This window comes from Rosa rugosa, chromosome 6 (genome assembly GCF_958449725.1).
Source record: "Rosa rugosa chromosome 6, drRosRugo1.1, whole genome shotgun sequence".
NCBI classification, from domain to species: domain Eukaryota; kingdom Viridiplantae; phylum Streptophyta; class Magnoliopsida; order Rosales; family Rosaceae; genus Rosa; species Rosa rugosa.
Genome location: NC_084825.1, coordinates 47,917,701 through 47,943,007, shown reverse-complemented (window position 1 = coordinate 47,943,007; position 25,307 = coordinate 47,917,701). Strand labels below are relative to the sequence as shown.

The window sequence follows — 25,307 nt, the reverse complement described above, 5'->3', positions numbered from 1 at the left end:
GCGGGTAAATTGGGAATTTCATTTTACTTTGGTATTTATTTTTGTCCAAAAAATTAGTTATGGCCAAAAAATATGAAATTTCTCGGCTAGGATTTTCTCCGTATCCTATTCGGAACTAGATTCTTTAGTCCAGATTTAGGTAATATAAAATTATGTTTTCTCCATATTCTATTAGGAGAAGAACTAAGTTGATACTACATAAAAGAGGTACGAGGCTAATTAAATTCTTCAAGTTAGCCTACAAAGTCTTGATTTTCAGAGAAGAAGAACGAGCGCATAGAATCAGGTACTGTTACTACGCCTAGTGATTTCGTTGGAGGGTCTGTAAACTTGTGTTTTGGAAACGAATGTCTCTTCACCAAAAGGGAAAAGTAAAGGCAATCATGTCTCTTGAAGTCTTTGAAAGAGATGAGCCAGAATTCGATCCCCATCTCCATCAACGGGACCTTGATAAACAGAGCCTAGAGCTTAAGAACCTTAAAGAATTGGAAGAGATACATCAGAAGCTTGAGAAACAGAAGCAAGAGCTTGAGAAGAAGGTCCGCGCACAAAACCAAAAGGCTCAACAATATGCTGCAGCTGCAGAGACCAAGAAGGCTATACAAGTCATTCCTAAACTACTTGACCTATATGCCGTGCATAAATCTAAGAAGAAAAAGGGGCGATTACAAAGAAAAATCGACAAGCTTGAAATCGATGAATTCGCCGTTGATATTCAGATTACACTACTTGAAGGACGTGCTAAAGTTGAGGAAAGGCCTGTTTATGATGATGAATCACCCATAAAGGAAAAATCTGCAGTGAACAAGTCCCTAGAAAAAGACATGGCTATGAACAATGATGAATTGAGGGAAACAATACATGAGATCAATAAGGATATTAAGTACATGCAACTTAAATCCTTGGCAAAATTAGGGAGCTATTGTCAGCACATGTTGAAGAAGCCGTTCATCTCGATGAAGAATAATCTATGCAAAGGGTTAAGAAGTAACAGCAAAGGGTTAAGAAATGATTGATACCTGACAAACAAGTAAACGAAGACCAATTTATCTTTAACAAACTACTTTGTTTACTCACAATCTCAGATTAAATAATAGCTTTTATCTTGAATTATTTAGAGCGAGTGAATTTTTCTTTTGTAGCTAAAGTTGCTAAATTACTTGTGAGTCTAAGATCATTCAAGATACACTCAAAATTTCTGGTTGAAATCCCTCAGTGGATGTCTTTTGTAATAATGTAATTGCTTTGGGCTCTTATTTATTTTTTATTTGTTTTCACATCTCTTTCTGAAATTGTCTGCTGAAACAAAGGAAAATGAATTGTACAAATATACAAAAAACAAATGTGGAGATGCAGGGGATCGAACCCTGTACCTCCCGCATGCAAAGCGGGCGCTCTACCATTTGAGCTACATCCCCATTTGACAATTAAACCATTACCAATATTATATAACCAGTAAACTATCCACGAAATATATTGATCTGTAAAAAGCATGAAAGTGGGATATAAAGCCTAAAACAGAAGCTTCCTACAAGTATTTGGGTGGCTTCAATCAACTTTTCCTCTTCATCATTTTCCCACAACTCCAATTCAACTTCTTGTCTTGATCAAAACTCAGCTACTTAGTGACTTTCTTGCTTCCTTCGCAATCTCAGCCTCCTCTGCTGATAAGAAACTCAGTGATATCATCATACCCCATAGCTGTGGCCATGTACAAAGGAGTAGCCCCACTCTTGCTCTTGGCATTCACATTAGCCCCATTCTGTATCAACATCTCAACCGTCTCCAAGTTTCCCCCCACAACCGCCAAATGCAGCGGCGCATGGCCTTCACTGTCTCTGGATTCCAAGTCTAGCCCAAATTCGACCAGCATCAGAACAACCTCCTTGTGCCCTTTAATGGCTGCCGCATGAAGAGCTGTCAAGCCATATTGATCACAGTAGCTGATGTCTGCTCCTTTAAGAAACAACAGTTCCACATCTCTCAAATCCCCGATTCGCGCTGCCATCAACATTTGTTCCCCCAATTCTAGCTTCTGCAAGTTCCACTCAATCAGCCCCCAAACAACATAATCAAAAACATTAAACACCTACATTTGATTATTTGTCTATCATAACATATGATAATAACATTTGTCCTAGCTCATACGGATTTGGATTTATGACCAAGTGACCAACAGAGTGCATATTAATTTAGGCCTCACGTACAGAGTGAGACTCATTTAGAGTCATTAGCTTCATTCCAAGCAATATAACCAAACATTAGCCTACATTGTGATCAATCTGTATATCATAACCCCTATAATAATAATAACAACAACGTACATCCTGGTTAGCCTTATCACCCCTTATGGATATGAAATTAGAACTCATATATAGTAACCAGAGTGAGGCTCATTTGAAAGTCATTAGCTATTGGCATCATCCCAAAAGTAGTTATGTGATTTGTTTCTATATGCTTGTGCTAAGGTGCTTGTAAGTTGTAGCCATAAAATAATTGATGCATTCAAAAAATAAAAGGCTCAGACTGTCCAGAAATACAAAATGCTTAATCAGGTGCATGCAAGACTAGTACAACTAAGAAGAAACACTTACATCACTATCAGTGGCAACTCGTGGACGATGGCCATGACCTTTACTTATCCTGCTGGGGTCTTCTGCTGTCGACGGTCCAGATTCCCTAAAACCCAGAACACTAGCAAACCGATCAGAAGGCTCCGCCACGCGTAGCTCATCCATCCCGTTCCGCACCAATTCCTCATCCACCTGATCCAACCTCAGACCCGCCTCGATCCTCAACCCGGCCTCAAGCAGCAAATTAATCATCCTCTCCGGCTCGGCCAACTCGGTCGCGACTCGGAGCAGCGACTCGGCCTCCCCTGGCGTCAGCTCCGCCAGAATCGTCCTCTGCCGCCTGATTATATTCCTGACCGCCTCGCAATCCCCGCCGCGCACGGCGTGCCGCAGAAGAACGGGGCCCACGAAGGCGACCTTGAGCTTGAGGTCGCGAGTGTGGGCCCCCCTGAACCAGGAGTCGAGGGAGTCGGAGTTGGCGCCGGCGGAGGGGAAGAACTCGGCGGTCTTGATGAGGAAGCGGTCGGCGGGGGAGCGGGGGAAGGAGGCGGGGAGGTGGGACTGGGGCTTGAGGACGACCTGGAAGGTGGCGAAGGATAAGGGAGGGATGAGGCCGGTGGGGGGCTTGACGAGGAACTTGTCAGGAGAGGAGGTCTGGACCTTGAAGGCGACGGGGCACGTGGAGCTCAGGGAGGTCAGGCGGACGTTGGCGCGGCATTTTTGGTTGAGGGTGAAGTCGATTCGGACCTCTTGCTCCGAGACTTGGACCAGTTTCGAATTCTCCATGGAAACTAAGCTACTGAGAGAGATCTGTGTGAGTTTTGAAAGGAGAGGTTAGTTGGTTGGCGCGTAGTCGAATTCACGTGATTCTGTGGGTCCCATGTGCCACGTGTTTAAGGATCACGGAATTGTCTTATGTGAATATGACATTTGTTTTTTTTTTTATTAATGAATTAGATCGGAGCTTATTCTGTGCACCATCAGTCATCAGTGCATGAGCACTGACAGTGTGCTACTCACGTGCTTGACGTTTTGAAGTCCCACAGTCTTCTTTTGGTCCACAACAGCTTCTATGTCTTCTGAATCACTCTCCCTTTTCTCACCAAACCCTCGCTGCAGCTTGCCAATTTCTCGTCGGAAAATCCCTCCCAAAATGGCCCCTCTTCTTCTTCATCTAAGCTTCAATCCTCTTCTGTTTTGTATGTGGTGAAAGAAGAAAACAAAAACACACCCATATTCTTGAAGACCCATTTGGCCTCTCTCCAAAATCTAACAAACTCCATCATACCCATTCTGAATCCAAGTTTCAAAGGTCAAGAAGGTTCAAAAAACGCAGTCTTGCAATTGGGTGCTGAAGATAATGAAGGGACTGGCATCGGTGCGGATAAGACCACAAATAAAATAAAATAATAATAATAATAAAATATTATGCGCATGAGTGACACGCGCGTAGCACTGACGGTGCATAGAATCCGTTTATAGGTACTAGTGGTCTGAACTAGTTTGGTACCTGAAGATCCAAAAGCATTAATTCATGTCATCAAAAAAAAAAAAAAAACATTAATTCATGTTCATTTTCTTCCAAATGACCTAAAAAATGATGAAGACCCACAAACTCATGTTTTTTATTTGGGCTAAATACGAGTTAGTACCCTGTGGTTTAGGTCCAAAATCAATTCAGTCCCTGGACTTCTAATTTCATCAAAAACACCCCTGCACTTTCAATTTTGATCTAATAGGTCCAATTTGTTAATATTCTGTTATGGGTTCAAGTTATAGTTGGATTATTTGTTGAAAAACTATTTATTTTTAATAGTAGGACTCACTCCTAAATTGACTATGCAGACCACCTCGACACCACATCATAAAACATAGGTCATATATGAGCCACGTTAACAAGTTAAATAACTCAATTGTCGGAAAACTAACAAATTGGACCTATTAGATCAAAATTGAAAGTACAGGGGTGTTTTTGATGAAATTAGAAGTTCAAGGACTGAATTGATTTTGGACCTAAATCACAGGGTAGTAATTTGTATTTAGCCATTTTTATTTTGTTTTTATACATATATTCTAAATGTCAATTTTATCCTTATATTTAACAGAAAAATTAACAGAAGTACCAAAACGTCAAATGAAGCCTAAGTTTAGGTATCAAACTGTACGTCCTCTTTTGAAAACTAGGTACCAAAGTGTCCAATTGACCATACCTCAGGTATCATAGAAAGAATTTGCCCTAATTTGTTCAAGAACCTTGCAAGGACTACATGAATGATTCAACAAATGGATATAGTTAAGATAGCCGAATAGAAAGGGACAAAATGCATCATGGATAAGCAAATAGTTGAAAAAGATTTCCATTAATTTTAAGGAATCTATTGATTTCCTAAGTAAAAAATTATTACATATTGATTCGAACATCAATAAAAACTAAGACATTACTAACTGTATGTACATAATGAGTCAGGCAAAGCTGGGTAAACTATATACGGACGATGGTTTTCCACAATATCAACACTAGACGCTTTGATATCACCATCCCGATGGTTCAGTTGTTTGTGAATATCTTGTATATACATAAACAAAACTCTGAATATAATCACAAGCAACAAATATAGTACGTAGTTATTCACATAATTTGTAGTGGTTTCATGCATAAATTAATAAATAGAGGTAGGATATATCGATTAGGTACAAAATGGATAATAAGAACTAGACAAGAACATCCATCGATTCAAATTTATAGAATTGAATTCTCCAAGTTATTAGCAATTTGGCTAACACAACAGCAAGAACCCAATCTGGACGTGGAGAATTATATCTGCCACCTTTGCTTAATTTATATTCTGAACAACTCATTTGCACCCATAATAAATCTCTTTAACTGTTTTATTGGATGCATTGCATGTACTTAAAAACCATAATTATACACAGCCTGAGCATTCAACTGGCACCCATAATTATACATAGAAAAGTTGAGCAACTTAGGTAATATTATTATTTTCCAATCTAGTACTAACGTCGCTTACCATATTAGGGTTGGCCATCTTGCTCCGCCTTAAATAGCCCTCCAGACTCCACTAAACACCACCCAACAAAAGCTAATCAGGTTTCATTTCCCCTCTACAAACCCACACATTTGCTGTTTAGTCTCTCTCTGTTCGATCTCCATGGCCATGTTCTCATCCTCATGGTTGAAATTACCGAGCAAGGTGAACCAACCCGCGCCAGCACCGAGTTCGTGCAAAAGTATTTCTTGCTCATCCTTCAGAGACATCCAAAACCTCTGCAAATCTCAACCCGAAACCGAGGTCCTGAGCCCGAGGAGTGCCTCCATTTTGCAGCGTATCAAGATGTCCACCACGGTCCTCCTGCGCCTCTGGGCTCGCGGCGTAGAGGGCCCAAGTGGCTGCAAAGTGCGCAACGGAGACCAACGTGTAGTGATTTACTACACGAGTCTCCGTGTGGTGCGGAGGACCTTTGAGGATTGCAGGGTGGTCAGATCGATCCTCGGAGGGTTTCGGGTCCCCATTGACGAGCGAGATCTGTCAATGGACTCCAAGTTTGTACAGGAGCTGGAGGAGGTCACTGGGAGCAAGGACTTGAACTTGCCCATGGTTTTCGTCAGCGGAGACTACATTGGTGGCGCCGAGGAGGTGAGGCAGCTCCATGAAAGCGGAGAGCTAAAGACAATACTCCAAGGACTCCCGGTGGTGGAGTCCAAAACTTGTGATGTGTGCGGAGGGCTGAGATTTATTCTCTGCCAGACTTGCAACGGAAGCCACAAACTCTACAGACAGAAAGATGGGTTTTGCCCTTGTATGGACTGTAACATGAATGGCATGATTACGTGCCCTTCATGTTCAACTGCGGGACAGTAAAACTGATCGATCAGATTCCCAGAAGATGAGACAAGAAAGAGATAATGAGACTCAGTGTTGTGTAATGGGAAAGCTCTCCTCTGTTTAATTTGGGATTCATAAGTTCAAGTTGTACTTTCTTTTATTCATCTGTTTTAATGGAAGAGTCTTTTGTTATAATTGGTTATTGTTAAAGAAAATTAAGTTCCATTTGCACTCTATATTTCATAGTGGGTGAAGAAAACTGTATTTCATATACATGCAAACCCCATCATATTTCATTTGGAGATATTCGAACTTGGAAGAATGTTTTCAACTTTCCGCAAATCAAACAATTAGTACTCATTGACTGCTTAAGTGAAAAAGATCAATTAGCTTGGTAAATTCTACCACTGTTTTGAAACATCAAATTCGTCTTTATCAGTTCCATAGTTTTAAGAGTTCAAACATGTTTACAGAGAAGCAAATGTTATATGTCTTGGCAAATTAAAGGCACAGAACTAAAGGTGAAAATATTTGGTTTGGAAGCATTATTGTTGAAGCTACATCAACTCTCTCATTTGATTCGTTAGAAAATGGCTTGTAATCTACATAATTTTACGTAACAAAGAAAAAACTTTAAAGTTTGAATTTATTATCACTCGAGTTCGTGTTAGTAGGTTAGAACTCGAATTTAAATTATTACTAATGAGTTTAGATTTCATTGTGGTCGGTAAGATTTGATTTTGTTGATTTTGGCATTTCCATAACCAAACCAAGATTTCCGGTTTTCATATGGCCACCAACCCCACATTCAGTCTGTACGGTATATAGGAATCTTACCGATATCGAACTGAGTAAATTTTGTGTCTTTAATGTGGAAATAATACTCAAGAAGAGAACGTTGGGTTTCTAGTACCTTCAAGTAGTTTAGCATGCACTCAGTTATTATGTAATTTTAAAAGAAAGAAAGATTACACCGCGGTCGGTAAAATCAATTGTATTACATTTAATGAATATAGATTACGTTGTGGTCGTTAAGATTTGATTTTATATCGTACCATAACAAAACCGAAAATTTAGACCGCTACCAACTACCAAATTGTGAGACTCACTTTTCAATCACATTTTTGCAAATCAACTATTAAGTGATTTTGGATATTCATGTGTAGATCATTTATGCAATTTTTCAACTCAATTGAAAATCTTTAAGGGGTTCATAATCGTGATTTATCAGTCATGAACATGAACGGTTCATGTTTGACAAATTTGGTTCGTCCATTTATTTGATCTAGTTCGGTACCTTAACGAGTAGCAATTTGGAAGAAAATTTTCATAAGTGATCTACTCATGTGTATACATAAACATCTAACAATTGATTTGTCAAAATGTAATCGAAACTTGAGTTTTTCAAACCGTTGATTAGAAAGTCTTCAACTAATCCTCATTAAAGTGATCATCATTAGAATGGCTCCCTACACATATCACCTTATATGGAATTCAACCTAATATAGTAGACTTCATCATTGACCGTAAATTTTACTTGAATTTGTTTTACGTGAATTCAAATATAGAATTTGTTTTTACTACGATATACATTTCTTTTTTGGTCTAAACAATCATAAAATGATAAATCACAGTGCACACTGGATGCAATGGAAATTTTGAATTCTCTTCTTTTAGTAATTTACTATCGTCATTTGGTATTTTGCCATTCTATTTTTGGAAATTTATAATTACGCTTATATAGGACCAAAACTTAATAGACTTTCTGTATTAAGGTACCCCAATAGTGGCTTTGCTCGTCCTTAAATATCCCTTCACACCACTAAACACCACCCCACTTTGAGCAGTCTCATTCTTCTTCCCTACCATTATATTTCTCCCCCCTTTTCGTCCTCCAGCCAGAATCCTCCATTTGTTCTTATAATCTTTCCCTCTCACCATCATGTTTGCACCATCATGGTTGAATTTGAAATCACCAAGCAAGGTGGGAACAATCAAAACACCGCGATCACGTAGACGATTTTCTTGCTCGTCCTTTAAAGACATCCGGAGCTTGTTCCAACCCGAACCTGAAGCCCTCACCCCGAGGAGAGCCTCTATCATACATCGGGCCAAGACATCCACCACAGTCTTTCGCTTGTGGGCCCACCACATTGCGCGCCCAAGTAGGATACACGACGATGATCGCCGTGTGGTAATCTACTATACGAGCCTACGTGTAGTGCGCAGAACTTACGAGGATTGTAAGGTTGTCCGATCAATTTTTAGAGGATTTTGTGTTCCCATAGACGAACGAGATTTGTCAATGGACACAAAAATTTTCGAGGAGTTGCAAGAGCTTATGGGAAGTAGGACCTTCACTTTGCCTATGGTCTTCATCAGTGGGATATGCATTGGTGGGGTTGAAGAGATCCGACAACTCCACGAAAGTGGTGATCTGAAGGTAATGATGCAATGGCTACCGGTGGTAGACTCTAGACCGTGTGACTTATGTGGAGGAATCAAGTTTGTGCTATGCCAAACATGTGATGGAAGTCATAGGGTTCATTGTGACGGTGAATTTAGTCCTTGTACAACTTGTAATGTGAATGGTCTAGTTATGTGTCCGTCATGTTCTACCATGCGGCGCCGGATCTCACCATTGTAAACTCTTCAACTATTAGAAACACAGTTTGTATCAAATAAAAACACATAAATATACATTTGCAAATTATTTTATCTTGTTTTTGATTACTCTGGTGTAATGTTTATTGAGAATTACTCAGTTTGTGAAATAATTTGGAGACTAAATTGACTGTTATTCAATGTTTAAGGATCGCATGTGGTCGTTTGTGTTGGGACTGAAATAGAAGTAATATTTTCAATTCAACGAACAATAACTACGTTGCCACTCAACCGTGAAATTTTCAATGTATAAGACTTGCACTGTAGTTGGTAGAATATGATGTGATATTTAATGAATATGGATTACGTTGTGGTCGGTAGAATTTGAATTTTGACCTTACCATAAGATGCCAAATAAAAGCTACCGACTACCAAATAAAAATTTACGATTTATAGAATTTTGACCTATTATAAAATCGTATTTGTGTTAAAGGAAAAGCACATTATGTGCCTTCGTCAAAGTGACTGACGAAGAGGGAATTAAGGAATTGCAATTACAGATCAATCAGCATTTAGTATCATTATTGTAATTGATATTTCCGTTGTAATTCTATCCCTATATAAAGGGACTATGAAATGAAATGAGTAGACCAATTCCAATTTAGTTTTACACGTTATCAGCACGAGTCTCTAGCCCTAATTTCGAGAAGAAAAAAAACCTAAACCCTAGAAGAGAAAAAAAACTTTTCTCTTCTGCCGCCACCCTAATTATTTTTTTTTTTCTTCTTCCTTCCTCGCCTGCATCCCAGCCCACTACCCCGCGCGGCTCCTCGCACAGCAGCCTCCACCTAGCGCACTTCTGCCTGCAGTAGCCCTCCCAGCCTTGCAACCTCCAACACACGGGCCTGCAGCACACCACCGGCCTCCAGCCTAGCCCAGGCCTCGCCTAGCCTCGCGCTTCATCCTCACGCACTCTAGCCTCCAGCAGCTCATCTCCGTGCGTTCCAGCAGACCTGCACGCACCTCCGCCCAGCGTTCACCGCCTGCGTCACCGACCGCAGCCCAGTTCCCGATGTCGGTGCTCAGTTCCCGGCATTTGCAACCCAGTTCCTGGCGTCGCTGCACCTCCTTCGCGTTGCTCCTAGGTCCTCAGCCAGCTGTCACATCTAAGCCCCATCATTGATGAAATAAGAGAAACCGCGAGCTACTTGAAATCCGAATTTGAGATGAAGGATCTTGGAAAAACTCGATTCTGTCTAGGCCTTGAACTAGAACACCGAGTTTGTGGAATACTAATCCACCAGTCTGCGTATGTCTAAAAGATGCTCAGGCGATTTAACATGGACAAAGCGCATCCTGCCAGCACTCCCATGATCGGTCGAAGTTTGGATGCAAAGAAAGATCTATTTCGTTCAAAGGAATATGACGAATAAGTGTTGGGAGCTGAAATTCCCTATCTAAGTGCAATAGGCGCATTATTGTACTTAGCTTAATGTACTCGACCAGACATTTCATTCTCAGTGAACTTGTTATTTAGATTTAGCTCAGCGCTAACGCAGCGTTACTGGAATGGTATCAATAACATCTTCCGATACCTAAAAGGAACCATTGACTTATGACTATTCTTTCCCTACAGAGAGACAAGAGGGACCACAGATGAAACTGCAATCCCTAAAGGAAATGTTGATGGCGAAAGCGCCACTCACTACACCGAAACCCCAAATGATGTTTTGGTTGGTTTTGCTGATGCTAGGTACCTCTTTGACCCACATAAATGTCGTTCCCAAATTGGTTATGTATTTACTATTGGGAACACGGCGATATCTTGGAGATCAACCAAGCAAACCCTTGTGGCTACCTCCTCGAACCACTCAGAGATCATTGCTCTACATGAGGTGGTTCGTGAGTGTATATGGTTAAGAGCTATCATTACACATATTCGAGGGACTAGTGGTTTGAGTTCTACCACTAAAGAGCCTACTTACATTTATGAAGATAATGCAGCTTGCATCGAACAGATGAAGCTAGGTTATATCAAGGGTGATAATAGAAGACACATCGCCAAAATTTTTCTACAATCAGCAACAACATGCTCTCCTCAAGATTCAAGTGAATCAGGTAAGGTCTGAGGAGAATGTGGCAGATTTGTTCACCAAATCATTACCTGAGGCCATATTTGAGAAACATGTGAAAAACATAGGAATGCGAAGACTTTCCAAGCTCCCTTGATTAATGTAAGATCCAATAAGGATCAGGGGGAGGGGCAGACGTCAGGGGGAGTCTAACACACACATGTCATCCTCATATGTAAAATGTGCGTTGTGCTCTTTTCCTTCGACTAAGGTGTATTTTTTGTCCCACAGGATTTTTATTGTTATTTGGCAAGGTTTTTAGTGAGGCAACAACTCATGCACCATTTCGTCTTTGACTTGGCACAAGCGGGAGTGTTAAAGGAAAATTACATTATGTGCATTCGTTAAAGTGACTGATGAAGAGCGAATCAAGAAATTGCAATTACAGCTCAATCAGCATTTAGTATCATTATTGTAATTGATATTTCCGTTGTAATTCTATCCCTATATAAAGGGACTATGAAATGAAATGAGTAGACCTATTCCAATTTACTTTTACAATTTGATATTTTTCTTTACTTTCGACTTTCAACAATTTGATATAGTCTAAACGTTTTTCAAGTTCCTAAGTTGTATTGCTCCCCATTACAAAAGAAAATCATTACCTTTTGGTAATCAAACACAAGAAAGCATACTTCACTATAGCTAAAATTCAAACCAAAAACTGAAGGGCCGTTTGCCATCGGCCCAAGTTCAATGGAATGATAGAATACTCAGATCGTGCTTGGGCCAGCCCATCAGTTCATACATGTCCGCTCCACCGAGTCAACTATGAAACGACGCCGTTGGTGTCTGGCCCCAGAGTTTTGGGTGCGATACACGTGCCTTATGCGATGGAAAGTGGTTCAGTTAGTAAGTAAGCCATCAATTTTAAGGCTTGAGTAGAGGACAACATCAAGACATCATCTTGCTAATTCTTCCACGCAAATTATGATTTTAGTATAAAATTGTCCATAAAAAATTAGTTGGTCAGAGTTGCGGTAACCTCCCTCACTTTAGAAAAATCTTAAAATCCTACCCCCCTAAATTTTCAAATAGATTTGGCACATGGCCACAGTATATGTGTGGAATTGGAACCATTGTTTATAAAATGATTCTCGGTAGAAATTTAAAAGTCACATACATACGTAAATCATAGCTAGAAATTCATGAAGATGATTAGGTGATATTAACTTTTTAATGTGATTGTCAAAGGTAATATAAAACGATGCAAAACCATAGCTAGAAATTCATGAAGATGATTAGGTGATATTAGTTTTTTAATGTGATTATCAATAGTAATATAAAATGATGCAAAACGTCAATAATTTCTAGAGAAACATGATTCATTTTGAAAAAAAAAACTCATCAATGTTTCACGTTACAAGTTCATGTGGTACGCTAGAAGGAGGGCTTGAACCTTCCGACCTTGTGGTTAAAAGCCACACACTCTAACTAACTATTCCAGCTTTGATGCTAATCCAAAAGTTTATATGAACCCATCCGATATGCCTAAATGTGTAATGGACGTCAATCATCTTTCTACTGTGTACAGTAGATGAGGTTCCAGATGCCCACCAAACTTTATTTGAGAGAGAGAAAAAAAAAAGCTTAATCTATGGACCATGCTGATGCTAGTAGTTAGTTTTGACGATGAACATCAATCCAATGATCAACTCCCATAGGCCACAGAAAATTCTTAGAAGACTAATGTTAAATTTCGCGGTGGGTGTCGACCCAAAGACTTATCCAAAATTTGAGTGTTTTACTGAGTCAAATTTAACAAAGAAGACAGTGTGGCTTGTCTATCTCTCCATGTAAATTATTCCACAAGTCGTTGCTTGCCGTCTCTGTTACAAAAGACTTGACTACAATCCAAACGCGCGCGCGTAGTCTTCTCGTCCCATTTCAAGCTCTCCCCACTCTCCAAAAGCTTGCCGTGCGCTCTAGTTCTTAGACCCCTTCGCGTTTTGGGTTGGTTGATTGTAAAGTATGAAGTTATGAACCTTTTGGGTTCCTCTGACTCGTTTACATTGATTTTTTTTATTATTATCTAGAATATATGTAATCTGAGCTAGTGGAACGCGTTTTCAAACACTTGTGAGGGGTCTTTATTAGATAGCAACTAGTACTAGTACACGTTTTTTGATCTTTACTCATCTGCTGCCTTTTCAACTCTGGTGTTTGGAGATAAAGTTGTAGTGTTTTTGGTTGTGTTTTTGTTTTTGGTAATTGGGTTTGCTTTGATTTTGAGAAAGATGAAGGATCAGTGGAGGTTCAATCGGTTTAGAGACCCTTTGGGGGTTGTGGGTGTGGTGGTTGTGTGGTTGCTGTTTCAGAATCTGAGCTTGTGTTGGTCTTTGAATGATGAAGGTAATGGAATTTGAGTTACTGGGTTTTTGGTGTTTTGATTCTTGGGGAAGTGAAGGAAAATGCTTAAAGGTTGTGTCTTTGTGCAGGTTTGGCGCTTTTGAGGTTTAGAGAGAGAGTAGTGAGTGACCCATTTGGTGCTTTGTCGAATTGGAATGATGAAGATGGAGAGACTGACCCTTGCTCTTGGTTTGGGGTTGAATGCTCCAATGGAAAAGTTGTAGTCTTGTAAGTACTCTCTTTGTTTCTTCTTTCATTTACTGAATGATAGTTTCATTGGGGTTGATCAAAAATTGTGTCTTGGTCGGAAGACTGGTAAGGGTAAAGTTCTCACTAAAGTTCCTTTTTTTTTTTTTGGTTCATTCTCATCGTACTAAAGGTATTTGATGATTTTGGGAACTAGATATAGCTTTACTCATTAGTTTTATAGCTCCATGGGTTCTATCACAGATCAATCAAAACCTTGAATTTGATACTACTATAGTAGTGCTTCCACTGTTTATGATTCATTGTACTTGAAGGTAGTCTAATTTTGCTGCTTTTGCCTACATGATTCTAAAGTTAGATATTTATGGTGTGCAGGAACTTGAAAGATCTTTGTCTTGGAGGAACGTTATCACCTGAGCTCAGAAACCTTGTTCATATAAAGTCTATGTAAGTATTTTTGTACCATTGCCTCAAATGTAATGGTTAGTAGTCAATTTCTGCGGAGTTCTTAGTCTCTTTTGGTGTGTCCTGCTCAGCTAATATTTTCCTACAGTATTTTGCGCAACAACTCCTTTATGGGGATAATTCCTGGAGGGATCGGAGAGTTGAAGGAACTGGAGGTGTTAGACTTGGGATATAATAACTTCAGTGGAACACTTCCAGTAGACCTTGACAGTAATTTTTCATTGAGAATCCTGTAAGTTGTGTGTCAAAGCTTCAATTCGATTTTTTGAGGTCATTTTTCTCTCGTATATGCTGTAGTAACTCTTATTTCTGCTTATTTGCAGGCTACTAGATAACAACAGGCTCCTTAGTATCTTATCTCCTGAGATTTATGCACTGGAGATGCTTTCCCAATATCAAGTCGACGAAAACCAACTTTCTGGTGCAACCAGAGAATCATCGTGCAATGAAAGATCCATTTCAAGGTATGATGGCAATCAAACTTAGTGAGCCACTTTTCTGTTGGCATGATTTCTTTTGTGCTGAAGAGTAATCCGGAAAGTTTAGAACTTATTGCAGACTAATGATGTCGGAAAAATGAGGCTATTGCATGTTGCCGTAGGATGTTCCAGTATCAATTATATGCCTTTGACTAATTTGAACACGTTACTCTTATAAATCGTGTTCATTGTAATTGCCTTTTCATCTGATATTTTTATTTAGAAACACTGGATTATCCTGCTTTATCTAATGTTGCCTTTTATCTTTGCCAGGAACCTTGCTAATACTGAACACTTCTACCATGGGAGACAGCTGGTAGCAGTAAATCGTCCTCCCAACAAACAATCAAAGACAGAACAATCTACTCCTAGATCTGCACCTGCATCTTCACCTTCACCTTCACCTTCACCTTCTGTTCCGCCCCCACCAACCACACCTGCTTCTCCACCTTCAGTTTCCTCTCCTGAGCCTTCCCCCCAAGAAAGTTCCCCAAAGGAAAGTTCCAGTCATCGTGTTGCAATAATGGCTGGAGCCATAGGCGGTGGTGGTTCTCTTGTAATTTTAGTTGTTGGGTTGTATTTCTATGGACGCAACAAGGTAGCTACTGTCAAACCTTGGGCCACAGGATTAAGCGGGCAGCTTCAGAAAGCCTTTGTAACTGGTATTGCTTCTTTCGTAATGGAGAAAATTGATCTCTGTAAGCTCAAGTTCATGCTGATAATAATTGCCATGCTCTTGTGACTGTCAAACCACCCTTATCATGTTCTTTTTCATGTTTACCTTCTAACATGATAGGAGATTCTCATTGCAGGTGTACCAAATCTTAAGAGATCGGAGATTCAAGCGGCTTGTGAAGATTTCAGTAATGTTATAGGTACTTCTTCACCGATGGGTACAGTGTACAAAGGAACATTATCCAGTGGTGTCGAAATTGCTGTGGCTTCTCTCGCAGCAACATCTGCCAGTGGTTGGGGCAACAATTTAGAGTTGCAGTTTAGGAAGAAGGTACTAAACAATTTAAAGCTATAAAAGATGTGCATGTTCCTTGTAATCTCCCAGGCCCTTATTGTTCCTATGGTTATGGTTTCAGATCGACACATTATCGAAAGTGAACCACAAGAATTTTGTCAGCCTTATTGGATATTGCGAGGAAGAAGAGCCTTTCACTAGAATGATGGTTTTTGAATATGCTCCCAATGGCACACTTTTCGAGCATTTACACAGTGAGTGTAACTATATTTTTGCTATTTATGTTTTGTTTTGATGATGCATGAGATGTTTAAATTATTTTTACTGAAACTGCAGTAAAAGAAGCTGAGCACCTGGACTGGAGAATGCGAATGAGAATCTCAATGGGAATGGCCTACTGCCTTGAGCATATGCATCAGCTGAAGCCGCCTATAGCTCACAACAACTTGACTTCTTCAGCTGTCCAGCTAACCGAGGATTATGCACCGAAGGTCTCAGAAGTCACTTTCTGGAATGAGATAGCTGAAGCCGAGAAACAATCATCTGGCTCAAGACTTTCTGATGCACAATCAACAAGCCTGGAAAGTAATGTGTACAGTTTTGGTGTAATTTTGTTTGAAATCGTGACAGGTAGACTCCCTTATTCAGTAGACAATGACTCACTTGAAGACTGGGCTTCTGACTATTTGAGAGGGGAGCATCCCTTCAAGGGAATGGTTGATCCAACTCTAGAATCTTTCCAAGAGGAGCAGCTGGAGCGAATTGGAGAAGTAATAAGAATTTGTGTCCATCCTGACCCGAGACAAAGACCGCCAATGAGAGACGTCACTGCAAGGCTGAGAGAGATAACTGGACTTACACCTGATGCAGTATCCCCGAAACTCTCCACTCTTTGGTGGGCAGAGCTTGAACTTATGTCTGCAGATGCAAGCTAGAAGCTTAAGAGCAGATTGTAGGTATGAATTCTACTTGTATATAACTGAGAGTGTGGCAAATCTAGTTAATCTGTACTCTTTAGTGTTTCTTGTTCAACTGTAAAATGTTAAAAAAAAAGAAGCGAAAATCACAGCTTGTGAAATACTATATTTGTTCATTCAACTATGATGAACTTTCTTCAATGACAAAGCACTTTATCGACGGCCAAACATGAATTTTGGAAGCATTTCACTGTCCTAGAAATAGTCTTGGTTGAGTGAGTTCAGTGGATTGATCAAAGAGAGAGCAGGAGCCACTGTGAAACTCCAGCCTAGAACTCTGTTTCAGTAAATCTGATGCTAATCAAGTCATTCCTTTATATGATTATAAAAAATTAAAGATCATTCCTTTAACTTTGGTTTTTTAAAACAAATAGAATCCAACATCCATTCAAGTTTTTGGATATATGCTAGGAAAAGAATCTTATGAAATTAGGACATAATCATCAACAATATTATAAGTTAAATCCGAACATGGAATAAGATAAAGTAATACTCTCTCATAATACAAAGCAAGAAAACAAATCTTCCAATTATTTTCATTCACAGGAGAGGTATGGCCTTCACGTATAAGCATTAAAACTTGAAATAATAGAACTCGTTGACATGTAACATGGTAGCCTCCACGTCTATAATAGTAGATTGGCTCACTAATTTAGCTAAGCTAGCTATATATATACCACCCCATCCAATTTCTCTTCATTCAACTCAGCTTTCCTCTCTACACTCTTATAGTAGGCTCCTGCTTATATCTCAAGTCACAAGATCTTAATGGCAGGCAGGCAGCTTATAGTCCTCGTTTCGTCCCTCCTCCTCACCGCACTCGCCTTCTTCCCTTCCACAACCGCGACCGAACATCAGAAAAAGATTGACGTGGTTGTGGAAGGCATGGTGTACTGCCAGAGCTGTGATCACTCTGGAACGTGGTCCATGACCGGTGCTAAACCAATCCCTTCGGCTAAAATCAGTGTCATCTGCAAGAACCACAAGGACCAAGTCAGCTTCTACAAGGCTTTCCAAACAAATGCTGATGGTTACTTCTATGCACACCTTGATGGCTTCAAAATGAACCACATGTTGGACCATCCCCTCCAGGCTTGCCATGTCAAACCGGTCTCTTCACCTCTCGAAGACTGCAGGTTGCTCAGCAACATCAACTATGGCCTCTCTGGAGCTCCACTTCGTTATGAAGACAAGAGAGTGATGGGAAGCAGTTATGAAGCTGTGGTGTTTTCTGCAGGGCCTTTGGCTTTTCGCCCTGCGTCTTGCGCTCCGAAAACTCACTACTAATTTGTCACACCAGTCGTCTTTTGTCTCGGATCAACTTGATTTCCATAAGCAATGGTTTTGTTTCATGAATAAATCAGTTTGTAATCCGCTATGAGAAAGCAAATACTTGTTTCGTTTGCCCATATCGTAATAGTATAAATCTAATTTCCTAATGTGTTCTTTAGAGTTTACACTGCAAAGAAAGAATTAGATAGCACCAGTACACATACAAAAACAAAAGGCACAGATTCATTTTCATTGAGATATCCAAATTTCAAGTGCAAGAGCTTAATGGGAAGAAAAGATCAGTACATAATTCATCAACAACAAACGTAGCACACATGTAGGAGTTGAAATGTACCTAAAAGTCCAGTGACATCTTCTGCCTCAGACTTTCCAAGAATGGCAGTGTCTACAAACTTCCCCACAGCTGCATCATCACTGCAAAACATCCTGGATTCATCGGATACTCTTTCGGCAGTCACTTCATGCAAACTTCTACATTCATCATGCTGGATTTTCGGTACTCATGGACCCTATCTTGCAGACATTTTCGTTGTTCCTTTCGCAATTGTAAGAGGGATACTACTGGCTGTCTGTCTGACATGATCGAACCTTTTTGTGGTTCTCTTCTTCTGGCAATGCAGAATCTGCTCCATGATCTTCACCTAAAACAGTTTGACATTCAATGCACTTTGTCTCGACTTTTTTTTTCATCTTTTTATTTTGATAGTTGAGGTGATTCAATCACTGAATATTCTGCATTTTCTTGTTCAGTTTGGTATAAGAATTGCAAGGGAGTCTAATGGAAAGAATCCCAGAAGTAACTGTGCAGCAAATCAGGCATCTGCCGGAACTGCGGTGATTCACACAAACAGTTGGACATGGCTTGGTGGGATTCTTTGATGCAAGGCCAGAGATTTTGTAGGTTTTAGTCCGTTTAATCTAAATAGCTATGAGCCTATGAGTTTGTGACTGTCTTCTTGAAAACGGAAGGTTATGAAGGAATCAGAACCAACATTGTTTATGCACATTTGCATGCTATAACAATGGAACATTTCGATTTTGCAGTTGGTGTCAAGGTGCCAGGGACCAAGTAAAAAACAATTCTAATATATTAGTCACATAAGGCCTTAGGCGAAACAAAACTAACAACACCTCAATAATAAGATAGTAGCATTACTTTTATAACAAAAGCCAGCCATGGCTGAGATACAGTGAAGAAACCAGAGCTTCATAGATCAAAGATTGAGAAGAAGCTATGGTTTGGTATGCTCTTCTAGAACAAGAAAATTCGAAGTTACAAATATTTTTAGAAAAAATAAAAAGATATCTTCCGATTTACTTAGTTTAATATAATAATTTAATTAAAAAATTAAAATAATTTAATTAAAATAATAATAAAAATCATAGCCCACTCTCCATCTCCCCCCCCTAATCGATATCAGAAGGTCATGAATACGAAATGTCGATGATATTCTCAACAACTAGTATAAAATGTCATCTAATAAATGAGATATAAGTTTCTCACTTGTCATTCTTTATGAGGGTATTGACCGAATGTGGCCGTAGATACCATTTCAAAAGAACTCGAAGAATTCAGGAACTGATTATGACAAAAGTAAAGTTCATGTATCATTGATAAGATAGATGTATAGTTCATGTACTATATATTTATGATTTTTATTCCTTCCATATAAATGTTTATAATTTACTAATTGCATTGAGGGTCCACACTTAGTCAAACATGTGGTTAAGTTTTGGACAACATCAATGCAATTTACTCATTGATGTTGAAGGAATATCGATTTAGTGTGCCTTATCAAACTAGGAGTAGCAATAGGAGAGAATGTTCTAGATTTCCCAATCCTACACGGATTGGTATTCCTTGTAACATTAGAACTAGTACTTTGTAATCCCTATATATAGGGCTCCTATTCTCTATAATGAAACACATCTCTCTCTACAATTCTCTCTCGAATCTATTTTACTTAAACACGTTATCAGCACGAGCCCTAAACCACAAAAGCTAAAAACCCAAAAACCTGAAAAGAAATTCTTCTCCTCAAAACTGCCGCAACACCTAGCCCCTTGCTAGCCCGCCTGCTCCTGCAGCCCTCTAGGCCGAGCTTTTCACCGCAGCCCCTGCTGCCAGCCTACGCACCCGCGCGCCTGCAGCCCTGCACCACTACTGCTGCCACTGCAGCCCCTGCTGCCCCGCACCGCTGCAAACCTCTACTCGGATTGCTTCGCTCCATCACGCCTGCATCGACACGCGCGTGATCCAAATACAAGTAAGTATTCAAGAGTAAGTTTTAAAGTTCCTATAATTCAAATATTTCTTCTTTTCTCGGGGACTTGAAAACCTCCCTTCTTCTACATCCCACCTTTCTTATAATGTGGGTTCGATTCTTGAAAAGCGGAATCGTGGGGATTCACGCAATTAACGAACTAAGAGCGTTCGTAAGACTTCGGACTAAGAGCGTCCGTAAGCATCGATTTAACGAACTAAGAGCGTTCGTGAGCATCTATTTTGACCATTCAAACATCATTGTTTCGGTCTAATCCAATTATTCTTGGAAATCGATTTCTTGGTAGCATAGCTCGGAAATCTTATTTATATTAGTTTTCGTGGAAGCATTGACTCCGAAACTAACTTGTTTTTTGTTTCATCTTTCAAGATGTCAAAAACAAACAAACTCGATTTTGTTCCATTGGATTATGCAGGCAAAAGGTACTTATTTTGGGTCACTGATGTCGAGATCCACCTTATTGCCCGTGATTTATTGCATACTATCCAAGAGCTTTGTCCTATAGAAACAGCTCCAGACCCTCAAACTGAGAAAGATAATTCCAAGGCACTTGCCTTCATGAAACGTCACATGGATAGTGACCTACAGTTTGAGTTCATAAATGAGGATAGCGCCATAAAGCTTTGGCATGCGCTTCGCGAACGATATGGCAATGTTCGTGACTCCATACTTCCGAATACAGAAGCAGAATGGAAAGATCTTCGCTTCTCTGAATTTGACACGGTCATGCTATTTTATTCGGAAGCCCTCCGCATCAGAGTAATGATGCGTCTCTGTGGAAAGATGATCACAGAAGATCAGTTGATTGAGAAAACCCTCAATACCTTCCCCGCCTGTGCTATGAGGTCCTCTGACTTATTCCGGACTCATGTAAATGCAAGACGGATCACAAGTTTTCAACAGCTTATTGAAGCTATGGCCACTACTGAAAGACATGGCAATGAACTTGTGCAAAGAAGATTTGATAGGCTTCAAGATAGCTATCAAGAGCATCGTCCTATGGCTAGAGAAAGTCGCCATCGACGTCATGATCCATACGATCGAAATGCTCAAGAAGGTAATCGCTCAAGGCGACAATCACACGACCGTAGGAGGCGTGATTTTGAGGGACATAGGGTTGGAAACCATGGAGCCAACGTTGGCCATGGGCACCACTTTCCAACGCCACCAGTCCTAGGGACTATGCATATTGCGCCAATGCGCCTCAATCAAGGGAGAATCCTCTTTATGGTGTCTATTTCTGATATGGAACCTCTGATCAATGGACCTGAATTTGCAATGTACCTACGAAGGTAGTCGCATCAGGGTGATCAAGACATCGAGTTCACAAAGACTTTAACTCTTGCGATGAAGACAAAATGCCGCAGATTTTTATAGTCTTTATTATTTCCAAGAATCATGTAATGGCAATTATGATCAATAAAATGACTTATTGTATTAACTCTTTCCCTCTAGGCGTACTCAAGAGTAATTGTGATGTCTAGGCAAGGTTTGATATGAGAGAACGGTTTTAAAAGTGAACAACGCTCCACCAAAATCTCGCCTTACCTTACCTGGTCACAACTAAATTGAAATTACCGAACGGATTGAGTGACTACGATTTGTCTACGGTTTGATTTTTATATTGGATTAGATTTTGGTCAAGAAACTTTGATGTAATCATTGGCTATTATTAATAAAGTATCGATTTATTTTATTCAATGTCTTGGACATGTTTTAATTTCGAACTTTATTATATGCTCGTAGGGCAGGAAGAACCCTATTAAGCTTCAAAGATATAAGAGCCAATGGTTTTCATGTGGAAACACATTGTGAGAATGGACAAGAGTTCCTTTGCATCACCTCTAATGACTACGGACATAAACGAGTCTTAGAGAAACTTATGTGTCGCTCTAGTGGGTTGTATGCAACCACTATTCGAGTCATTGAATCCAACCATGTCATGAGAGATGATTTATGGGATTCTGACACATATAGGCTTTGGCATGACCGTCTGGGACACCCAGGTTGTGATATGATGATCCGTATATTAAAGACTTCACACGGACATCCATTCTTCAGAACGAAGAGAAGTAAAAACCAAAAATTGGTTCGAGGACTGTGCAAAACCGGCCACTTAGGGCCGGCGCCGTCTACCCCCTACGGCAACAACATGGCATTGACGCCATGGATCATTGTTTGACTCCTCCTTCTACTTCTAAAGTCAATTGTGACTTCATGGCTAAACCAAAATCCTCATTGGTTGTCTCTAAAGCCCATCATTCGTTCTGCAAAGCCTGCTCTTTAGCAAAATTAGGATCGAGACCATCCTATGCAAAGGACACCAAAGACAATATACCATTCTTGCAAAGAATCCAAGGTGATATTTGTGGACCTATTCAACCATCATGCGGACCATTTCGATATTTTATGGTATTGGTTAATGCATCGACACGCTGGTCACATGTCATGCTATTGTCCACAAGGAACGCTGCATTTGCTAAACTCCTAGCACAAATAATTAAGTTAAGGGCTCACCACCCTGATCATCCTATTAAGTCTATAAGATTAGACAATGCTGGAGAGTTTACATCAAAGACTTTTGATGATTATTGCATGTCCATTGGGATTGATGTTGAACATCCAGTTCCTCATGTTCACACCCAAAATAGTCTCGCAGAAGCCGCCATTAAACGACTACAAATGGTCGCTAGGGCATTGGTAATGCGCACCAATCTCCCTATTTCTGCTTGGGGCTATGCAATATTGCATGCAGCTGTGCTTATTTGTCTGAGGCCCACTGCCACTCAACCCTTTTCTGCGTCCCAGATGGTGACTGGGTATGAGCCTAATGTCTCACACTTACGCATATTTGGGTGTGCAGTTTATGTGCCAATTGCGCCACCACAGCGCACCAAAATGGGTCCTCAAAGACGATTAGGCATTTATGTTGGATATGATTCTCCAACGATTATCCGCTACATAGAACCCTTGACAGGCGATCTCTTTACCGCTAGATTTGCGGATTGTCACTTCGATGAGACAGTCTTCCCGTCGTTAGGGGGAGATAAGAACATCAATGTTCAACAGGAACGACAGGAATTGTCGTGGTCTGTCCCCACTCTGTCTCATCTTGATCCCCGAACCGCACAGTCCGAAATTGAAGTGCGGAGAATTCTCGATCTTCAGAACATAGCAGAATCGATGCCTGATGCGTTTTCTGATATCGCTAAAGTGACGAGATCACACATACCTGCTGCAAACGTGCCTGCAAGGATTGATGTCCCTAAAACTAGAGGACATGACGCCAACTCAAGAGGATATGAGCATGGCGCCAACGTCCCCTCTCACAGTGATGGTGACGTTTTGGCTAGGCCCATGGCTCCTGCCAGGAAGCGCGGGAGGCCTATAGGTTCGATGGATTCTCGCCCAAGAAAGAAAGCGAGTTTGGCACAAAATAATCCATTAATCATCGATGTGAATAATCCATCTCATGAGAATATTCCGGATTATGGTTATGTCCAAGAGACATCATTGGGGGACGCTCCAATGTCAGAACCAACTCCAGAGAATAGAGAGATCTCCATAAATTACACTAGTGTACATGAGATGATGGATAGAAATTCTACGGCGATTGATGATGCATTTGCATATCATATTGCAAAAGGAATTATAGAATATGATGATATCGAACCTCGCTCTGTTGAAGAATGTCAACGAAGAGCAGATTGGCCTAAATGGAAAGATGCGATCCAGGTTGAATTGGATTCACTAACAAAGAGACAGGTATTTGGGCCTGTAACGCAGACACCCCCAAGTGTAAAGCCTGTTGGCCATAAATGGGTCTTTGTTAGAAAGCGTAATGAGAAAAATGAGGTGGTAAGATATAAAGCCCGCCTTGTGGCGCAAGGTTTCTCACAACGCCCTGGAATCGACTACGAGGAGACATATTCTCCCGTAATGGACGTTATAACGTTCCGCTACCTTGTTAGTTTGGTAGTTTCCGAAAAACTTGACATGCAGCTTATGGATGTGGTTACAGCATATCTCTATGGGGATCTAGATTCAGAGATATATATGAAGGTTCCAGATGGACTTCAATTACCCAAATCAAGTGGCTCTAAACCACGGATCGCGTTTTCAATAAGATTAAAACGCTCACTATATGGATTAAAACAATCCGGACGGATGTGGTATAACCGTCTAAGTGACTACTTGATTGGGAAGGGATATATTAACAATGAAATATGCCCATGCGTGTTCATTAAAAGAACAAGTTCCGGATTTGCAATCGTAGCAGTTTATGTCGATGACATGAACCTAATTGGAACTCTAGATGAGTTGAAGGAAACTGCTAAATACTTGAAATCCGAATTTGAGATGAAAGATCTTGGGAAAACACGGTTTTGTCTCGGTTTAGAACTCGAGCACCGTAGTGATGGAATTTTGATCCATCAGTCTGCATATACTCAGAAAATCCTAAGGCGCTTTAATGAAGATAAAGCAAAGCCTGTGAGTACTCCCATGATTGGTCGTAGTCTTGAGCCCGGAAAAGATCCGTTTCGTCCAAAGGATGAGGACGAAGAACCATTAGAGGCCGAAGTGCCCTATTTAAGTGCAATAGGCGCATTATTGTACTTAGCTCAATGCACAAGACCAGACATCTCTTTTGCAGTGAACTTGTTAGCTCGACATAGCTCTGCGCCAACACGCCGCCATTGGATTGGTGTAAAGACAATCTTTCGATACCTAGGAGGTACGATTGATATGGGCCTATTTTATCCCTACAGAAAGAAGAGGAATGACGGAAGAATGGGATCGGACCCCATTAGGCATGGAGCCACCGTCCACCATGACAAAGTGGCCGGCCATATTGCCGCCAACGCCGCCACCAACACCAAGGGTGGCCGGCCTCACCCTACTCCCCTCCATCAAAACGACAATAATGTTTTGATGGGATTTGCTGATGCAGGGTACCTCTCTGACCCTCACAAAGGTCGCTCCCAAACTGGTTATGTCTTTACCATGGGAAGCACTGCGATATCTTGGAGGTCTACGAAACAGACCCTTGTTGCTACTTCCTCGAATCATGCAGAGATTATTGCTCTACATGAAGCCGTTCGTGAATGTATATGGCTAAGGTCTGTGA

The 25,307-nt window shown here is 40.5% G+C and overlaps 4 protein-coding genes and 1 non-coding gene across 7 annotated transcripts; 3 read left to right on the top strand and 2 right to left on the bottom strand.

Annotated features, from left to right (window-relative positions):
• Positions 1–1,345: 1,345 nt before the first annotated feature.
• TRNAA-UGC (transfer RNA alanine (anticodon UGC)) lies at positions 1,346–1,418 on the bottom strand. The gene has a single exon. It is a non-coding gene; the product is annotated as a tRNA-Ala (tRNA).
• Positions 1,419–1,426: 8 nt separating this feature from the next.
• LOC133717177 (protein VAPYRIN-like) lies at positions 1,427–3,377 on the bottom strand. Its single transcript, XM_062143842.1, has 2 exons — positions 2,595–3,377; positions 1,427–2,035 (listed from the first exon to the last, which is right to left on the bottom strand). The coding sequence occupies exons 1-2, from the start codon at positions 3,357–3,359 to the stop codon at positions 1,652–1,654; spliced, it is 1,149 nt and encodes a 382-aa protein (XP_061999826.1). The 5' UTR covers positions 3,360–3,377; the 3' UTR covers positions 1,427–1,651.
• Positions 3,378–5,926: 2,549 nt separating this feature from the next.
• LOC133716909 (uncharacterized protein At5g39865-like) lies at positions 5,927–6,454 on the top strand. The gene has a single exon (XM_062143547.1). The coding sequence runs from the start codon at positions 5,927–5,929 to the stop codon at positions 6,452–6,454; it is 528 nt and encodes a 175-aa protein (XP_061999531.1).
• Positions 6,455–12,952: 6,498 nt separating this feature from the next.
• LOC133715246 (probable inactive receptor-like protein kinase At3g56050) lies at positions 12,953–16,742 on the top strand. Of its 3 annotated transcripts, none has more exons than XM_062141667.1 (9): positions 12,953–13,506; positions 13,593–13,731; positions 14,086–14,157; positions 14,264–14,407; positions 14,499–14,639; positions 14,928–15,352; positions 15,467–15,660; positions 15,746–15,878; positions 15,961–16,742. In XM_062141667.1, the coding sequence occupies exons 1-9, from the start codon at positions 13,392–13,394 to the stop codon at positions 16,557–16,559; spliced, it is 1,962 nt and encodes a 653-aa protein (XP_061997651.1). In that variant the 5' UTR covers positions 12,953–13,391; the 3' UTR covers positions 16,560–16,742. The 3 variants fall into 3 exon arrangements, with proteins under 3 accessions (XP_061997651.1, XP_061997652.1, XP_061997653.1); XM_062141668.1 differs by having other exon boundaries at positions 12,962–13,506; positions 14,928–15,316; XM_062141669.1 differs by lacking the exon at positions 12,953–13,506 and having other exon boundaries at positions 13,663–13,731; positions 14,247–14,407.
• A 544-nt stretch (positions 16,743–17,286) lies between these two features.
• On the top strand, positions 17,287–18,042 carry LOC133715248 (non-classical arabinogalactan protein 30-like). Its single transcript, XM_062141670.1, has one exon. The coding sequence runs from the start codon at positions 17,370–17,372 to the stop codon at positions 17,886–17,888; it is 519 nt and encodes a 172-aa protein (XP_061997654.1). The 5' UTR covers positions 17,287–17,369; the 3' UTR covers positions 17,889–18,042.
• Positions 18,043–25,307: the final 7,265 nt, after the last annotated feature.

Excerpts from the sequence above, each read along its gene's own strand:
- LOC133717177 (XM_062143842.1), bottom strand. The coding sequence starts at position 3,359 with ATGGAGAATTCGAAACTGGTCCAAGTCTCGGAGCAAGAGGTCCGAATC. Across the intron at positions 2,036-2,594 it reads GAGTTGCCACTGATAGTGAT|AAGCTAGAATTGGGGGAACA; the intron begins GTAAGTGTTTCT and ends TGGAACTTGCAG.
- LOC133716909 (XM_062143547.1), top strand. The coding sequence starts at position 5,927 with ATGTCCACCACGGTCCTCCTGCGCCTCTGGGCTCGCGGCGTAGAGGGC.
- LOC133715246 (XM_062141667.1), top strand. The coding sequence starts at position 13,392 with ATGAAGGATCAGTGGAGGTTCAATCGGTTTAGAGACCCTTTGGGGGTT. Across the intron at positions 14,158-14,263 it reads CTTGTTCATATAAAGTCTAT|TATTTTGCGCAACAACTCCT; the intron begins GTAAGTATTTTT and ends ATTTTCCTACAG. Across the intron at positions 14,408-14,498 it reads AATTTTTCATTGAGAATCCT|GCTACTAGATAACAACAGGC; the intron begins GTAAGTTGTGTG and ends GCTTATTTGCAG.
- LOC133715248 (XM_062141670.1), top strand. The coding sequence starts at position 17,370 with ATGGCAGGCAGGCAGCTTATAGTCCTCGTTTCGTCCCTCCTCCTCACC.